We start from the raw sequence: 18073 nt of genomic DNA on the forward strand, positions 1-18073 counted from the left end.
GCTCGAGGCCGGTACCGACGCATTGGGCTCGGCTTCACGATTCAGAAAACGTCCTGTCTGTGCGAAAAGGACTCCCCCATTTATGATATATCTGTGTTCCAATTAGTGATCAATCTCCGTGATAATAACGCCCAAAACACCCCCTAACACCAACCCATCTATAAAATTGTGCATACTAATTAACCACTTTCCCGTAAGTCTGTGTGCATGGATACGGTCACGTTCGGCTCGTCACGCTGAGTCCGAAAATGGTCTTGGTATGTAAGTATGCACCCGGGGGGGTGCATACTTAGTTTAGACTAGTCATTGGTTAGACATGGGTTAAGGTTAGGTTTAGGTGTGCTGCCCCGTGGGAGGTTAGGTTTAGGGTGAGGGTTTGAGATAGGTTGTAGTTGTAGGACTAATGACTGGTCTAACCAATGACTAGTCTAAACCAAAAACTGTCTAAACTAAGTACTGCACCCGTCCGGGGGAGCAGGGTTAGAGTGTACCAGCAGATGGCAGCAGAGGATAAGGCATATAGTGAGTAGTGTACATAGTGCCCCTTCTTTGGTGTTAATGGAGTGGGGGGTCATTGGTTAGGGGGTTAGGGATAATTGATGTGGAATTGATATATCATTGGTTAGGCTCTTGATGGGTTTTGGGGTGGGGGTCAGGGGTGGGGGTCATGGCTTAGGGGGTTAGGGATAATTGATGTGGATTTGATATATCATTGGTTAGGGTCTTTATGGTTTTTGGGGTGGGGTCATAGGGCTAGGGGGTTAGGGAAGAGTTGACTGTTATTGATAGTATATTGGTTATTGGGTGGATATTGGGTGAATTATAGCGCCCCCTACTGGACCGGGGTGAAACGGGGTGGAAAAACAGCACCCCCCGGTGGCCGTTTCGGGAAATTGGGTGCGTACCCAATGACCTATCAACCAACACATTCAAAGACATATCAATCCCATTGATCCGTTTTCTTATCAAGTTGATGGGATCCGGGATAAAGTTATAGGGAAATCGTCTGAAACCCGACCCCTCATCAACTCCTATGTTAAATCGCCCAATAACCCCCGAAATGTCCCTATCCCTAACTATCTATCTATGATTTTGCTGGTGAGCCCCTGGAACCCCTTCAAGGACCCCTGGGGGTCCCCGGAGGGACCGGACCCCCACTTTGAGAACCGTACTGTAATATCAATTTTGCAGGTGCAATGAAATTACAATTTGCAGCACCCGACCCGACTCAACATAGACAAAAAGTAGAAAGAAATGAAAAGAACATGCATATTGACATTTTTGTAGACAAAAATAAACTGCACAATTCAACCTGTAAAATCTAAACAATATAAAGTATAGGCCTCTACTGTATGTGTGATGGAGATGGAGATTTAAGGCCCACACATACCCCAGTTTTAGGTGATACGGTGACGACCGCGGTCACGGTGGTTGGGAAAACTACAACATTTGTTTGTACGCTGAATTAGTTTATATGAAATGTGAGCTAATAAATCCAACTTGTCTCATCAGGGTCTCTGATGAGCTGATCCAGAGAGTGACTCCACATCCGACGCCACAAACCCAGCAGGGTCTGCCCTCCGAGGAGCCAGAGGAGGAGGAGGACATCATGGACGCCAACAGCCACAGCGGAGGCCACAAGCACATCCTAATCCTCGCCTCGACCAGGACGGGTTCCTCGTTTGTGGGGGAGTTTTTCAACCAGCACGGCGACAATATGTTCTATCTGTACGAACCCCTGTGGCACGTAAATTCCATGCTGAAGGCCACCACCGGGTCGGTGTTGGCAGGGATCCACAAGGGTGTTCTCCAGGGACTGTTCCTGTGCGACTTCACCCCTCTGGAAAAGTTCATTTCTCCGCGGCCTCGGAACCATGTGACGTCCACGCTGTTCTGTAGACATGCCAGTGTTACACACTTGGATTGAAATGATGATTTTCCAGTGTGCAGGAATTAAAGGGATTTATTTATCTGTAAACACACAGACAAAGGCACACAATAAGCAACACTGCTCACGTTGTTGCTAACTCTGGTCCTAACTGATCAGTATCAGAACACAAAGATCACAAATATCAGTCAATAAGGTGCATTCAGTTGGTATACATGAAATAGCAGTAATACTCTTGTACTTGTAAACAGTATACAGAAACCACAAATGACTTCTCTAATTGTATCAAAATACTCCCAATTATGAAATACATCAAATATCACATTACTATATCAATAGCAAAACGTTTTCACCTTGTAAACAACAATAATGTGTCTTCAGTATAAACTCTCACAGTATTATTTAAATAACTCTCAAAAAACGGACTTTATCAGCTGCATTACATTACTCTGGCTACCATAGTGAAATCATCTTACACAACACACATCCACATCACATTCATTCCAGGCTACAGATGAGCTTCTTAACCCAACCCAAAACGTCATGTTCAGTATATTAAGATAAGCATTTCTAATGACAACTCATGTGCATTCCACACACGTCACACACATTTGCTTCACAGATACTCTTCTCTGTTTATACATTCATTTAACATGTTCACTATCACATTTCTACACTTTATCTCATCGTTTCTCACCTGTAAACACACAGACAAAGGGACACAATAAGCAACACTGCTCACGTTGTTGCTAACTCTGGTCCTAACTGATCAGGACCCCTGCTGTCCAAGTAGTGCCTTGCACAGAGAGTGTTTAGCTGCCCAAACGATTGCCTGTCCAAAAATGCATTGCATTGTAGTGCAAACCAGGAATGATACTGTTTCACAGCTTCAGTAAATGTATAATCATGCAAAATGTCTCAACCACAGTTCACAGTATCATGTAACCAACTAATTAAATGAAAAGAAACACAATCATGTATCGGAACAATCAAATGAAATAATATGATGGGGGTATTCCCGTTGGCTGTATTAATCATGTACTTCAGAATCCCAATATAGTATTCCCGTTGGCTGTATTAATCATGTACTTCAGAATCCCAATATAATCATGTATCTCACACTCTCCCCTCCAAAACAAATGTCGTCCCGACATTCCGTATGTCCCAGAACACTCATGTCTTCAACAGCCAGGTGAGTAACAGCCACAGATAACAGGAGTCAGTGTTCATATCCCAGGATACAGTTCTCAACCTCACATGCATCTCCCAGTTCCATGTAAAGCGTCCATAGCTGATATCATCGTGCACTATGAATATCTGCTATTGTTCTCCGCCCAGTAGCGGGAAAAGTGTATCCCCACTGATAGGTTATTACCTCTTTCCTGTGCTAAAACTCAGTATAGTGACCAACATTTTATGTTCTATTACCATGTACGCAAAACATGTATAAAATGTCACTGATCTTAAGTGTCTGGCATTTAAATCAAAACAAAACAAAATAATTCACACACTGAACTCTTAACTTGGTCTCTTGTAAACAAACTTCTAGACTACAATCTGAACCTCACTAGTGTCTAGGAGTGATGCTGGGCTGTCCCAGTGAGTCATAGGTGAGTGTCTTAGTGGGGTGTCTGTCTCTGCAAGGATACTTCCTGACAGCAGGAGACGATGGCTCTGCATCACTGTGGTCATCTGCTTCACCCGACTCTCCAGCCTCTGCCTCGGCTGACTCTGCATTCTCCCCCTCTGGCTCCACTCCCTCCGGCTCATCACGTTCGGCCTCTGGCTCCAACCCGTCATCCTCCTCGTCCTGACGCTCATCTCTCTCGTCGGGATTTGGCTCTGGATCCGTTGTCGCTGGCTGTGGCACGAACTCCTCTGCTTCCACTCTCAACTCGCTGCTGGACCTTCCATAACGTCCTGTTGATGGAGCGCTGATGACTCCCCAGTTATCTTCCTCATCCTCGGAGCTGCTTTGCTGGTCTTGTTGTTGTGACTGCTCTTGGTGTCTGTGCCTCTTTTTGGACTTTCTCTTTGATGTTTTCGGTGTCTCAGGTTGGCTTTGTTCAACTGGGAGAAAGTCACAAGGCAGCAGAAGGTTTCGGTGGAGGACTCTTGTTCGACCTGAGCCTCTCTCTGGCTTCACCTCGTAGACCGGACTGTCTTGGTGCTTTCTCTCCGTCACTACATGGACCTGATCCTCCCAGAAGGATCTCAGCTTCCCTGGGCCGCCTCTCTCAGAGAAGTTGCATATGAGGACTCTACAACCGGGATATAGCTCTGCTCCGTAGCTCTTCTGGTTATAATGCTCCTGTGATCTGTCTCTCTCTCCTTGTGCAGTCTCTGATGCCAGGCGGTATGCCTCCTCCATGCGTTTTCTCCACTTGCTGGCATACTCACTGTGTGATGCACTCTGGTGACTCGGCTTGAGACCAAACATGATGTCCACAGGGATCCTTGGGTTCCTGCCGAACAGGAGATAATACGGTGCATAACCAGTAGCTTCACTGCGCGTGCAGTTATATGCATGAACGACCTTCGCCAGGGAGCTCTTCCAGTCAGCTTTTGCATCTTCTGTCAGGTTTCTCAGCATGGAGAGCAGTGTTCTGTTAAATCGCTCCACCTGACCATTCCCTTGCGGGTGATACGGTGTGGTGCGTGAGCCTTGGATACCACAGTATGCCTCCATGTTGGTGAACAGCTTGTTCTGGAACTCCTTTCCCTGGTCATGGTGGAGTTTGGCAAATAATCCGAACTTGAGCACGAAGTCACCCCAAATCTTCTCAGCCGCTGTCTTTGCTGATTTGTTGGTACAGGCATAGGCTTGAGCAAAGCGAGTATAGTGGTCCATAACCACTAAAATGTACTCGTATCCTCCTTTGCATTTCTCAAGGTGAAGATAGTCAATCGAAACCATCTCAAAAGGATACGTAGTAACTATGCTCTTCAGCGGTGCTCTGGTTTGCCTATTGGGTCGCTTACTCTTTATGCAGCTGCAGACCTTGGTGATGTAATGCTCAATGTCTCGTTGCATGTGTGGCCAGTAGAAGCGGTTGCGGACCAGATGCAGGGTCCGTTCCACACCAAGATGCCCCATTTCCTCATGCAGTTCTTTGTATATCAATGGGTAGAACTTACTGGGTAGCACTAGTTGAGATCTTGTGGCTGTTTTTCTGAACAGGATGCCTTCTTCATCGATGTAGAGTCTGCTCTTCTCCCTCATTAGTGCTGCCACGTTGTCTTGATGTTCTTGACGCTTTACAGTCGGCCACTGTTTAGTCACGATGCATTCTCTTACTCTTTTAATGACTGTGTCCTCTTCTTGTGCCTTTCTCATCTCGCTGCGGGAGATCTCGGTGATCGGCGATGGCACTTGATCCTCTTCCTCTGCACACGCGGTGGCGATGGTGAGTGGGCACATCCATGGTTGTTGCTCTTCGACCTGTATGGATACTGCATGTGTGACACTGCTTATCACCTCAGGCTGCATTTCCTGTGAGCACTCTTGCATGTACTTATCCATGTCTAGTGGCATTCGTGACAGGCCATCTGCATCGCCGTTGAGCTTTCCGGGACGATAGCGAATGCAAAAGTTGAAGTCGGCCAGCTCTGCCACCCAGCGGTGTGTCGTTGCATTCAACTTTGCTGTTGTCAGAACATACGTCAACGGATTGTTATCTGTGTAGACGACAAAAGATGGTGCATAATACAGATATTCTCTAAACCGTTCACATATCGCCCACTTCATGGCCAAGAATTCAAGTTTTCCTGAGTGGAGATGGTAATTCCTCTCAGGTTCTGTCAGGGTTCTTGAGCCATATGCAATGACAACAAGCTTGCCTTGCTGTCTCTGGTACAGTACGGCACCCAGTCCTTCTTGTGACGCATCACAGTGCATTACGAATGGGTCTTCGAACTGTGGGTAGCCTAGGATAGGCGGATGTAAGAGGAACTCTATCAGTCTACACAGGACCTCTTGGTGTTCTGCCGTCCAGGTGATGGATTTGCTGGATGGCGCCTGGTCTGATTTCTTCCATCCTCCCGTCTTGTTCTTTTGTTTTCCCTTGGGCTTTCCTTCTGGTGTTCTCTCAACCACTAGCAGGCTATACAGTGGCTTGGCAATGCGGGAGAAGTTGGGAATGTACTGTCTGTAGTAGGATAAAAATCCCAGTAGTTTTCTTAAGTCTCCCACAGTTGCAGGTGTCCTGTTCTTCAGAGCTTGCACTGGTGCTAACTCAGTAGGGTTCATCGTGTAGCCTTCTTTAGACACAATCTTGCCCAGGAACTTCACACTGTCTTTGAACACGTCACACTTCCGCGGTGTCAGCTTGACTCCATGTTGCTGGTAGCGCTGTAAGACTGTTCGCAGATCTTGCAGGTGATCATCGAAGGTGTGACTGTGCACAAGGTTGTCATCGAGGTAGGGCTGGCATGACTCGTCCCTGAGTCCCACCAGGCATTCTTCCATGCTTCGTTGGAATTCTGCTGGGGCGGAGGACAGTCCGAAGGGGATCCGCACCCATTCATATAGGCCCCAGGGTGTAATAAAAGCTGTCAGTGGTTGACTGCTCTCGTCCATGTGACCCTGGTGGTATGCCTTCCCCTGGTCGAGGACAGAAAACCATGCACTTCCTGTTAAACTGTTCAGCATGTCTTGCACACGAGGGATGGGGTGACGGTCAGGGATGGACTTCCGGTTCAGCTCCCGATAATCACAGCATAGACGGAGGCTGCCATCCTTCTTACGCACACAGACGATGGGCGAGGAGTAAGGGGATCTAGATTTCTTTATCCATCCTTTGTTAAATAAGTCCTCCAGATACTCCTTGACTTCTTTGTGTAGTGGCTTGGGCACTGATATGTAGGTGCGCTTGACAGGGGTGGTGTCGTTCAGTCTGATTTTGAGCTTGAGGGAGGGGATACTCCCCACATCATCATCATTGCGGGAAAACGCACCGCTCTCTTCTCTCAGCAGTTGTTTCACCATCCTCTGCTTTTCTGGTGACAGGTGGTCGACAGACACCAGGGGGTCCCACCCGCTTCCATCTTGGTACGCCACAGCCACTTCACCTCTCTTCTCATCTGTCTGTGTCAGTGTAGTCTTTTCCATAAGCACATCCCCTGCACTTTGTTTCACCTCAACTGGTCTCGCGTCTGCAGGATATATGGCTTTGATCCTCTGTACCTGGCCCAACACTGTGCGCGGGTTGACAGTGATGTCATAACAGGTGTCATTTGTCACTGGGATGCTGACTCGGGACCATGTCCCTCTCTGCAGGCTAATGATGGATTCTGTGATGTTCAGACCATCTGGCCATTTTGGACTCTCTTCAGGCTCGAATACTACTTCCTGTTTGGTGGAAAGGGGGCTTGTTCGCACGCAGCACTTGACCTCCTTTGTCTTGCCAGCTGGTATGACTGCATGACGTCGTCCGACTCTGACCACTCCTTCTTTCGTGTCTATGTCACTGGTTTGGAGTAGCTGTGTCAGCACTTCTATTTTGTTGTAGTCAAAGGAGAAGGCTTCCCTCAACGCCTTGGTGGTGACGTCAGGCTGTTTTTCCATTCCACACTTTACTAGCTCTTCGATCACGTTGTAGCCAATTATTGGCTCGGCTGGTACTCTTGGGTCACGGGCAATGAGCACAGGTACATGGAGTTCAGGGTTTAAGGTGTCATCTGATTTAAGCTGGAACTTCACTTCCACCCAGCCTGCGAAAGGTATGGCTGTCTGGTTCACTGCCTTTCCCAGCACTGTGCCTGATTCTAGGAGTTCTTGTATGCTGCGTACTGTCGTGTGTGGCAGGTGATTTCTTCTCCATTTCTCACTCATCATGCTCACCTGCGACCCGGTGTCCCAAATGGCTTGTGTTTTCACTCCATTAAAGGAACAGTCGACAATACACTTATTCCCAATGAGGCTCAGCAACTTTGATTGGTGCTGTGTGGATAGGTGACTCACATGGATGGTGCCTTCCTCTTCTGCTGACCCCCATGGCTCTGACTCCGATGACTCCATCTCCTCTAGCTGTCTGATCCGTTCACACAGCAGGTTCTGCACATCTTCACTCTGTTCACTTTGACTTGGGGAGGGTGCATTTAGTGGCATGACAGTGTGGCCTGAGATCGCTGCTTCATCAGGGTTGCCCAGTGGCTTCCGTGGACCTCTGCAGCCTCTCGAGACGTGTCCTGATTGGCCACATTTGAAACAATGTTCACAGTGATCACCCACCCCATTGTCTTGACAGGCTTTACATCCTCTCCTTGTATTCCATCTGGGTGTGCGGGGAGCCACTGGAGTGTTGTGCATGCTTTTTCTCATTTCTTCCACTTCTTGTTTTAGTTGTTTTACCACTTCATACAGCTCAGTGTCCTTTTGACTCGTTGGTGCGGCTCCTTTACGCCCCTTGGTGTTCTTTGCTGCAGCTGCATGATCTGGCCGATCTTCGTCGTTGTCATGACTCTGCTGATGAATTCCCACTTCTGTCTGCATCTCGTGCACTCTTGTTATTTTACTGCTTGTATTCTTTTTCAGCTTATTCTGTCGTTCAAGATCAGCACTCGATGCTTCATTCATCCTTTCAATGAGGATTTCATCTGTGACCTTCAAATCATCAAGAAAAGTCTTTAGTTGGAACTTGATATTGTCACTGATGAGCCCTGTGCTGACAGACCTCAGGAATCTGCGGTGTATGAGTTCTGGGCTGTATTGTTCATCTGTCCCTGGCTCCTTAGCAGCAAGCAGTAGTCTTTCTTTTAACTCCATGGCCCTGAAGAGAAAGTTTTGATGACTCACGGCTGTCCTGTGTGATATTCACCAGCCGGTGGTACAGGTCAGTGGAACTCTCTTCCTTGAAGTGGCCTTTGAGTATTGTTTTAAGTTGGGGGAGAGTTAGGTCACTTTTAATTTCCAGCATGTCCCTGATGCTGAGGCCTGGGCTGATTGCTTTTACTACGGCTTCAGTAATTTCAGCTTCACAGTGTCCCCTGCTCAGTCCCACATCAATTTGATGCATCAGGTTTGTGAATGAGAGCTTTTCTCTTTGACCCCTCTCCCCAATCTGTCCATGGATCTTAAATTCTCTCCGTATTGTCACTTCAGGCAGTCTGTTTTGTGGTGGCTGTTGCTTCACATCTTGCTGGTCTGGAGGTCGACTTGTTTTCTTATTTTTCACTACTCCACTCAGGCGTTTTATTTCTTCACTGAGAGCTTGTGTAGATGACTGAAAACTCAACTGAAGGCTGTCAAATTGTTTTTTTAGGATGGCAAGTTCTTCAGCTTCTCTCTCCGTGTTCGGTTCACTTTCTGCTCCATGCTCCAGCGCCTCTGTTAATTTCAGCAGCTTGTTTAGATGGTCTTCTGCTACATCTGATTCTTCTTTCTCAATTACAGTCTCAATAGATTCATTGATAAGGCGGAGCAAGACGTGCCTCTTTGTTTCCTCTTCAGCTGACACTTTAATTTCAATGCACACTGTCTTTAATGCACACTGTCTGGACTCAGGTCCAGTAGCTTCTCACCCAACTGGTCTTGCAATTCTTCCAGCGCCATTTTCTTTAAGTGTCCAGTCTCTCATCCACGTGAAGGCACTTCTCCGCTCCTGGGCTGGCTCGCCATATTTTGTTACACACTTGGATTGAAATTATGATTTTCCAGTGTGCAGGAATTAAAGGGATTTATTTATCTGTAAACACACAGACAAAGGCACACAATAAGCCACACTGCTCACGTTGTTGCTAACTCTGGTCCTAACTGATCAGTATCAGAACACAAAGATCACAAATATCAGTCAATAAGGTGCATTCAGTTGGTATACATGAAATAGCAGTAATACTCTTGTACTTGTAAACAGTATACAGAAACCACAAATGACTTCTCTAATTGTATCAAAATACTCCCAATTATGAAATACATCAAATATCACATTACTATATCAATAGCAAAACGTTTTCACCTTGTAAACAACAATAATGTGTCTTCAGTATAAACTCTCACAGTATTATTTAAATAACTCTCAAAAAACGGACTTTATCAGCTGCATTACATTACTCTGGCTACCATAGTGAAATCATCTTACACAACACACATCCACATCACATTCATTCCAGGCTACAGATGAGCTTCTTAACCCAACCCAAAACGTCATGTTCAGTATATTAAGATAAGCATTTCTAATGACAACTCATGTGCATTCCACACACGTCACACACATTTGCTTCACAGATACTCTTCTCTGTTTATACATTCATTTAACATGTTCACTATCACATTTCTACACTTTATCTCATCGTTTCTCACCTGTAAACACACAGACAAAGGCACACAATAAGCAACACTGCTCACGTTGTTGCTAACTCTGGTCCTAACTGATCAGGACCCCTGCTGTCCAAGTAGTGCTGTTACGTGCCACGTAGTGTAGTTTGTGGGTTGCGAGAGGTCCCGGGATCGTTGAGCATTGTGTGTGCAAATAATTTGCTTACTGTACAAAATTTGTGCTGCAGGAGTGGTTTTGAGTTTTGGCTTTTAGTGATAGTGTTTTGCACTGTGCCATTAAGGGAGATGAAGTCGGTAGTGTTGGAAGGTGTATTGGACTTGTCTTGGGCCGTTCTCTGGAGGCGGGGCCAGTTGGTGCAGCCCTCCCTGAAACATGGAGACGGGGGGGGTCACCAACTGCTGTGCCAAAGGGGGACCCCATGGCATTTTTCATCGACCTCAACTGGGTCACTGGAGGGTGCAGGGGGAGAAAAGGTGCCGTAAGGTCACAGAGCTGAGCATGTGCAAATGCTCACGATTATTCACAGGCTCAAGTTAGAGTTTCAGCTGAAGGCGGCCAGCAGGCTGCGTGCATTGGAGCTCGAGTCTGCTCCTTCACAAGCTGTGTCAGTGTCCATCTCCCCTGTTTCTGTTCCTCCAGCAACTGTGGCAGCGTCTGCCTCTACTTCCATTACTGGTATAGGCACCTCCACAACACTACCTGTTGATGCTGATTCATGTAAGCACCTCCCTAAACCAACACTTTTGAATGCCTTGCTGTTGTACCTAACTAGCCAAAGCAGAGCTGGTCCACTCTACTGCAGTGCAAATTTTCACGTTTAAGTACATTTTGGTGACACTTCAGATCATAGGTCATTTAGTAGGTATTTCATATTTGGTATTATGTGATGACTTGAGGCCAACAGTCTAGAGAGCATTGGTTGCTCTTTTTTGTGAACAGAACAGGGTGTCAATTAGGCCTACTGACTGTGTTTTAACCTTGTTCTTTATGTTAGCTGTTGGGCCTGTAGGTTTTTGTAATGGTTAATTTTGGTTTGCTCAGTGTTGGAGACTTTTTTGTTTTTGGTTTGGTTAGAGAGCATATGATTTAACAAACTTTAGGGTAAGTTTGTTCTTTGTGGTGGGCGTGTTACGTGCCACGTAGTGTAGTTTGTGGGTTGCTCTGTTTTCCTCCCCTGTCTCTCCTTCCCTCCACTCTCTCATTCTCTGCAGGTTTGAAGTCCCCGGTCACCTCATCTGTCAATCAGCCTGTTACCTGACTCCTCCCTCATCCAATCACCACCACCTGCTGCCTATAAAAGGCTGAGTCCCACCTGGGCTCACTCTCTCAACCAGCACACCTCAGTTTTGTTTGTAGCCCTGTCACTGCTGCATCATTTGTCTCCTTTTGTGTCCCAGAGCAAATCTTATGTGTTTAGTGTATTGTTCTACTACTAATGTAAATTCTATGCTATATGCCCTGCCTTGGGACAGGTAAGACAGAGGCCTCTATACATAGGCACCACGTAGGTAGAACCTTGTTAAGCACACTAGGTAAGGGGTGTTTGCCACCACATGTATTTTGAACTAAGTTTTGGTTAGAGTAGTTAGGTAGGCAGGCTTTTGTTTTACTAATTGTCTAGATAGTTAGTTAGTCTGTCTTTTGTTTCCCTAGCTGCTCCTTTTGTTGTTTTGGCAACACTCGTGTCCCCTGGCAGTGGCTTAATTGTTTTGCTTTATTGTATGCTTCATGCATACACTTTTGACCACCTGTAAATATCTAGTGCCTAATTCAAGAGTAAAAAAGCACATCACCTTTGGTGATTCTAACCCTGTGTTGACTCTGTTTATTTGCACCGCCAATGCTTGATATGATCCCTTGTTTCTTATACATTGTTGTGAAACCCTAGCCTCTAGACATGTCATGACTATTTTGTCTAGGGGTTTCGTAACAAGTGCCTTGCACAGAGAGTGTTTAGCTGCCCAAACGATTGCCTGTCCAAAAATGCATTGCATTGTAGTGCAAACCAGGAATGATACTGTTTCACAGCTTCAGTAAATGTATAATCATGCAAAATGTCTCAACCACAGTTCACAGTATCATGTAACCAACTAATTAAATGAAAAGAAACACAATCATGTATCGGAACAATCAAATGAAATAATATGATGGGGGTATTCCCGTTGGCTGTATTAATCATGTACTTCAGAATCCCAATATAGTATTCCCGTTGGCTGTATTAATCATGTACTTCAGAATCCCAATATAATCATGTATCTCACACCAGCGCAGCTCTCTGTAAAAAGCCTGTCTGCACTCCTGCGGTCAAGGATCTGTGGTATTGCAGATTTTGATAACTTTTGTTTTCATGTCGAGCCAGTATTCGACCAGTCAATCTATGCTACAAAGGGGCGTGACCCAGAAGATATTGCAATAGTAATGTGATATCGTTAATTGGTCCTAATATCCTCCTACATCATATATTAAAAGTTTTCCTTCATGGATTTAGTGGAACATACTTTTTTTCCAGGTCAAAAGTTGGGGTACCGTACCATTAACAACCTATATAAGGCATTTCAATTCCTCATTATGCTTTAAGTAGCATGTGACGTGTCAAACTAGGGGTTTTTCATGATTCTGAATCCATTCCAAGCATTCAGTTTTGCTACTGCTGACCTCATCACATTTGTGATGAAGGCTATGGCCGTTTTTAGCCCCAAGGAGTGCAAAACTAATGCTTGCAATGGATTCAGATTTCAGAATCATGAAAACCCCCTAGTTCGTCACGTCACATGTTACTTAAAGCATAATGAAATTTAGAAATGTTTTGCCTTATATACAGTAGGTTGTTAACACTTTAATTGCCCGGAACCATTTAATCCATTACATTCATGCGCCCAGTCGATTTATAAACACGGACGCCTTTTCCGGACGGACCGGCGGAAGTTCATGATGTTGTGTAGTAGCTAACAATAGCCACACCACTCTAGAATCGATCGACAACAACGGGAGACAAGAATAAATCTATCGAGACTAGCGACTGGACTGCGGAGCGCCGTCTAACACAGGATATTTTTTCAGAAAAAGACGGGATGATTTAGATTGCGAGTTATGAACGTTTTAAGATTTTCGTTTTCATCAGCTAAACAGAGGAGGGAGTTTTTCGATGACGTCTCACTCTTGCGCGTCACCGAGGAGAGCCCAGGAGGCGCGCCTGGGCTATACAGCCATGCGATCTGTTCTCGTATCAATAAACTTCGTCTCTTGGACAATACTTCGTCCTGGGCGACGGGCGTTACTAATAGAAAGGACAAAGAACTTCGTCCTGGGCGTTCGGATTGTTAACACTTAGCCCGCTAGCATTTATTGAAAAATTAGGATCTAATTCATGCCAGCATTTTTCCCAGTCAAGCTCTTATTTTGAAAAGCCACGTTTACTACCGGAAGTAGTATTATCCTAGTAAGTTGAACAGGTCCCGTTCAACTGTTGTTTACAATATGGGTCTATGCCGGGGCACTGGAGAGCTCCACATCGCCGGCTCTGTGCCATCAAAGAAACGCTGTTTTGACCAAAAATGCCATCTGGGACAAGGAATAGGAGATACAGGCGATTGAAAGAAATGGATAGAATGGATTTTTATGGTGCCGATGATCTAAAATGGGCTCCGGAGTCTTGTGACAACAACAGCTAGCTACCAGATGCTAACGTAAGTAGCATTATGGCTCGAACGATCGAATGCACTATAAAAGCGCAATTGCCATTAATCAACAGCAATGGCGGTAAGCGTAGTATCAAAAAATAGGCTTCAATTGACCTACATCTACAGCAATGGCGGTGAAAGAATTAATGGTACCCCAACTTTCAACCCCTGAATTTACCATGATCCACTAAATATTTAATTTTTCAATTTTTTATTTATAATATGTTCTTGAACGATTACTATTGCAATTTTATTTTGGGTCAAACCTTAGATTGACTGGCCTATACGGGCCAGCTGTGTAGAACAGGTTTGGTCTGTTAGTGTTGATTTTGACAGCAGTTTTTTCCGTGTTGGCTACAGAAGCGGGGTGTGGTTATACTCTATGCTCAATCTGTACCAGCTCAGTGGGTGGCCTTGTGGTTAGAGTGTCCGCCCTGAGACTGGGAGGTCGGGGTTCGATCCCCGGCCGGGTCATACCAAAGACTCTAAAAAATGGGACCCAGTGTCTCCCTGCTTGACACTCAGCATCAAGGGTTGGATTGGGGGGTAAGTGTCATGTCCAGGGGGTGTACTTGTACATCCAGCTGCCTCACGCTACAGAAACAGGAGATAGGCTCCTGCCCTATGGGCCTCATGGCTACAGAAACAGGAGATAGGCTCCTGCCCTGTGGGCCTCATGGCTACAGAAACAGGAGATAGGCTCCTGCCCTATGGGCCTCATGGCTACAGAAACAGGAGATAGGCTCCTGCCCTATGGGCCTCATGGCTACAGAAACAGGAGATAGGCTCCTGCCCTATGGCCCTCATGGCTACAGAAACAGGAGATAGGCTCCTGCCCTATGGGCCTCATGGCTACAGAAACAGGAGATAGGCTCCTGCCCTATGGCCCTCATGGCTACAGAAATAGGAGATAGGTTCCTGCCCCTATGGGCCTCATGGCTACAGAAACAGGAGACAGGCTCCTGCCCTATGGGCCTCATGGCTACAGAAACAGGAGACAGGCTCCTGCCCTATGGGCCTCATGGCTACAGAAACAGGAGACAGGCTCCTGCCCTATGGGCCTCATGGCTACAGAAACAGGAGACAGGCTCCTGCCCTATGGGCCTCATGGCTACAGAAACAGGAGACAGGCTCCTGCCCTATGGGCCTCATGGCTACAGAAACAGGAGACAGGCTCCTGCCCTGTGGGCCTCATGGTTACAGAAACAGGAGACAGGCTCCTGCCCTGTGGGCCTCATAGCTACAGAAACAGGATATAGGCTCCTGCCCTGTGGGCCTCATGGCTACAGAAACAGGAGATAGGCTCCTGCCCTTTGGGACTCATGGCTACAGAAACAGGAGATAGGCTCCTGCCCTATGGGCCTCATGGCTACAGAAACAGGAGACAGGCTCCTGCCCTATGGGCCTCATGGCTACAGAAACAGGAGACAGGCTCCTGCCCTATGGGCCTCATGGCTACAGAAACAGGAGATAGGCTCCTGCCCTATGGGCCTCATGGCTACAGAAACAGGAGACAGGCTCCTGCCCTATGGGCCTCATGGCTACAGAAACAGGAGATAGGCTCCTGCCCTATGGGCCTCATGGCTACAGAAACAGGAGATAGGCTCCTGCCCTATAGGCCTCATGGCTACAGAAACAGGAGACAGGCTCCTGCCCTATGGGCCTCATGGCTACAGAAACAGGAGATAGGCTCCTGCCCTATGGGCCTCATGGCTACAGAAACAGGAGATAGGCTCCTGCCCTATGGGCCTCATGGCTACAGAAACAGGAGACAGGCTCCTGCCCTATGGGCCTCATGGCTAAGCAGAAAGTACCATTGTATGGTTAACTGATCCAGTTAACTTTCCCATAGCTTAGTTTGATTGGCTTATTGGCAGCAATGGAAACAAATATGACACCCCCGGCCTCGTATTTGTTTCCGGTTAATGGCTGCCAATCAAACTGCAGGAAAATTAACCCGAACCCGAGTATGCAACCTTCTGGAAACCCGTGACTACAGTTATTCAGAGAGTCTTGTTTTGACTCCACACTAAGGACTTACAGCTAGAAATGTCCCTCTCTTCACCCAGGAACCAGTGTAATACGCAAAGCTGTGGGCCTCTCAACCTGGCCCTGGCGTCCCAATTCTGCCTCACTAAAGAGCACCGCGCCATCAAGACCGTCCGCCTGCGCCAGCTAGACATCCTGCGTCCCTTGTTGGAAGACCCTCGTCTGGACCTGAGGGTCATCCAGCTGGTGCGAGACCCCCGGGCCATCCTGGCGTCCCGCTTGGCGACCTTCCCCGACATCTTCCAGAAGTGGAGGACGTGGGCGCGGCAGGGCAAGGTGCCCGAGGACGACGAGCATGTGAAGTGGCTGAAGGAGGAATGCGACAGCGTCCGCATGTCGGCCATGGTGGGTCTGAGCCGGCCTCGCTGGCTGCGGCGACGCTACATGCTGCTGCGCTACGAGGACGTCACCCGCTACCCCATGCAGAAGGCAGAGGAGATTTACAGCTTTGCGGGGATACCGTTCAGTTCACAGGCCAGGGAGTGGATTCTGAGGAACACGCAGACCACGCCGGCGAACAACGATCCTTTGTATCCTTGGAAAACCAATAGGAACTCCTTGGAGCAGGCGGACAAGTGGAGGTTTAGCCTGCCGTACGAGGTGGTCCAGGTCGTTCAGATGGTGTGCGGGCCGACCATGGAACTGTTTGGGTACAGCCTTGTGGACGATGAGAAGACGTTGGTCAATAGGTCCGTCAGCCTGCTTGACCCGTTGTACCTGATGTAGCAAAGATTTAAGCAATATTACACGAGAGGGGGTGGTTTAACGTCATTAACGCACGCCTGCGATACTGCAGGAACGAGCCCGCAAGGCGAGTTCCGAAAGCAACGCAGAAGTGCATCAATGACGTTAAACCACCCCCTCTCGTGTAATGTTACAATTATACAACAGTAAAGGTCATTACACACTGGCAAATTAGCGACGCGATTTATTCGTGCGAATGACCTGTGTAATGTTAAAACTAAAAAAATTGAACCACGGCTAGAAGGCTGTTTCAACCAATCATATTGCTTCCTCGAAACGACCTGTTGTATAATGTGCTTTTAATTGTTGCTGGTGGATTGGTGGCCAAAAGGTGGCGTTTCCACACCCAAACTAAACGGGTCACGGGACAGACACAAGATGAGAATGATGCTCTACCAGTGATCAGACATTTGATCCACACACAATTATGTCAAATTATACACACTTACCAGTTATTTGCCTCAATGACACTGTCATGGTCTGTCGCTCTACAGGCCATGTCTCCACGTCAGCCACTCCCACTCTCCATTCCCTCTCTCAGTCCTTGTCACACACCTGTTTCCACCCCCTCTTCAGCCCAACAGTGCCATGCCCATTCCACACCTGAGAACACTTCTGCAATCACCCTGCTCCCTATAAGACTGGACTCATTCCACACAAACACTGTCAGTACATACATTGTTGTTCCAGTGATCTGCCCCGGACTTCTGGTTTGCTATCTTGGATTTGTATAACTTTTGGGCTTCCTGTATTTACGCATTTATGCTTCTGTAAGCGTTGTATTTTTGGACTTCTGAGTTTATGCATTTTTGCTCCTGAAGTATTGCATTTTTGGATTTCCAGATATATTATCATTTTTGCATTTACTACTTATTGGCTGTATGCTCTCTGCATTAATAAATACGTTCATTTAAGACTATTCTGCGTTTGTCTCTGCACTTGGGTTCAGTCCTTCACTGTGAACCGTGACAGAATGTACTGACCAATAATGAACCCAGCAGAGATAAAACTTTTTCATAGAAAAGTCGCAGAATTTGATAATGTGGTTTCCTGTCTCTTGGCCTCTCAACCTAAACTGTGTGCTGAACTCCAAGTGGAGATCTCAATACAGCAGCAGTGGTTAAAGGAGAGACCATGGGTAAGCCATTTTGTCCCCCACCTGGATGTGGTCCTTGGGAGGCTCAAGAACTTTGAAAATGCCTCAATTCCCCATGCGTCCCAACCAGTTCCCTGCTCTCTCAGGCTTGGAGTGGTGAGTCTAGAATCTGCTAGCCCTGATACGTTTCCTAACCAGCAGAAGACTCAGTATATGGACTTGCGTTCCTATTTTTGCAGTAAGGCCAAAATTCCAGTTTTTTATGAACAACTTCACGCCCCAGATCCTTATCTGGGCACACGCCTGGCTCTGGGAGGTCCCCGTAGGGCCAACAAACGGG

General features: G+C 46.9%; 1 protein-coding gene across 1 annotated transcript in view; it reads left to right on the forward strand.

The window, feature by feature from the left end:
• LOC306932981 (carbohydrate sulfotransferase 3-like) overlaps nucleotides 1-16619 on the forward strand; it is a gene marked incomplete at both ends in the record, with an annotated part of 43082 nt that extends 26463 nt beyond the window's left edge. Inside the window, 5 exons of the mRNA XM_079514951.1 lie at nucleotides 1513-1895; nucleotides 4229-4304; nucleotides 10804-10839; nucleotides 12431-12481; nucleotides 15914-16619. Of these exons, the coding sequence (XP_079371077.1) occupies nucleotides 1513-1895; nucleotides 4229-4304; nucleotides 10804-10839; nucleotides 12431-12481; nucleotides 15914-16619 (1252 nt within the window). The remainder of the gene's footprint in view (nucleotides 1-1512; nucleotides 1896-4228; nucleotides 4305-10803; nucleotides 10840-12430; nucleotides 12482-15913) is intronic.
• Nucleotides 16620-18073: the final 1454 nt, after the last annotated feature.

The sequence above is a fragment of the Electrona antarctica genome (genome assembly GCF_951216825.1).
Source record: "Electrona antarctica genome assembly, chromosome: 11".
Classification (NCBI taxonomy): domain Eukaryota; kingdom Metazoa; phylum Chordata; class Actinopteri; order Myctophiformes; family Myctophidae; genus Electrona; species Electrona antarctica.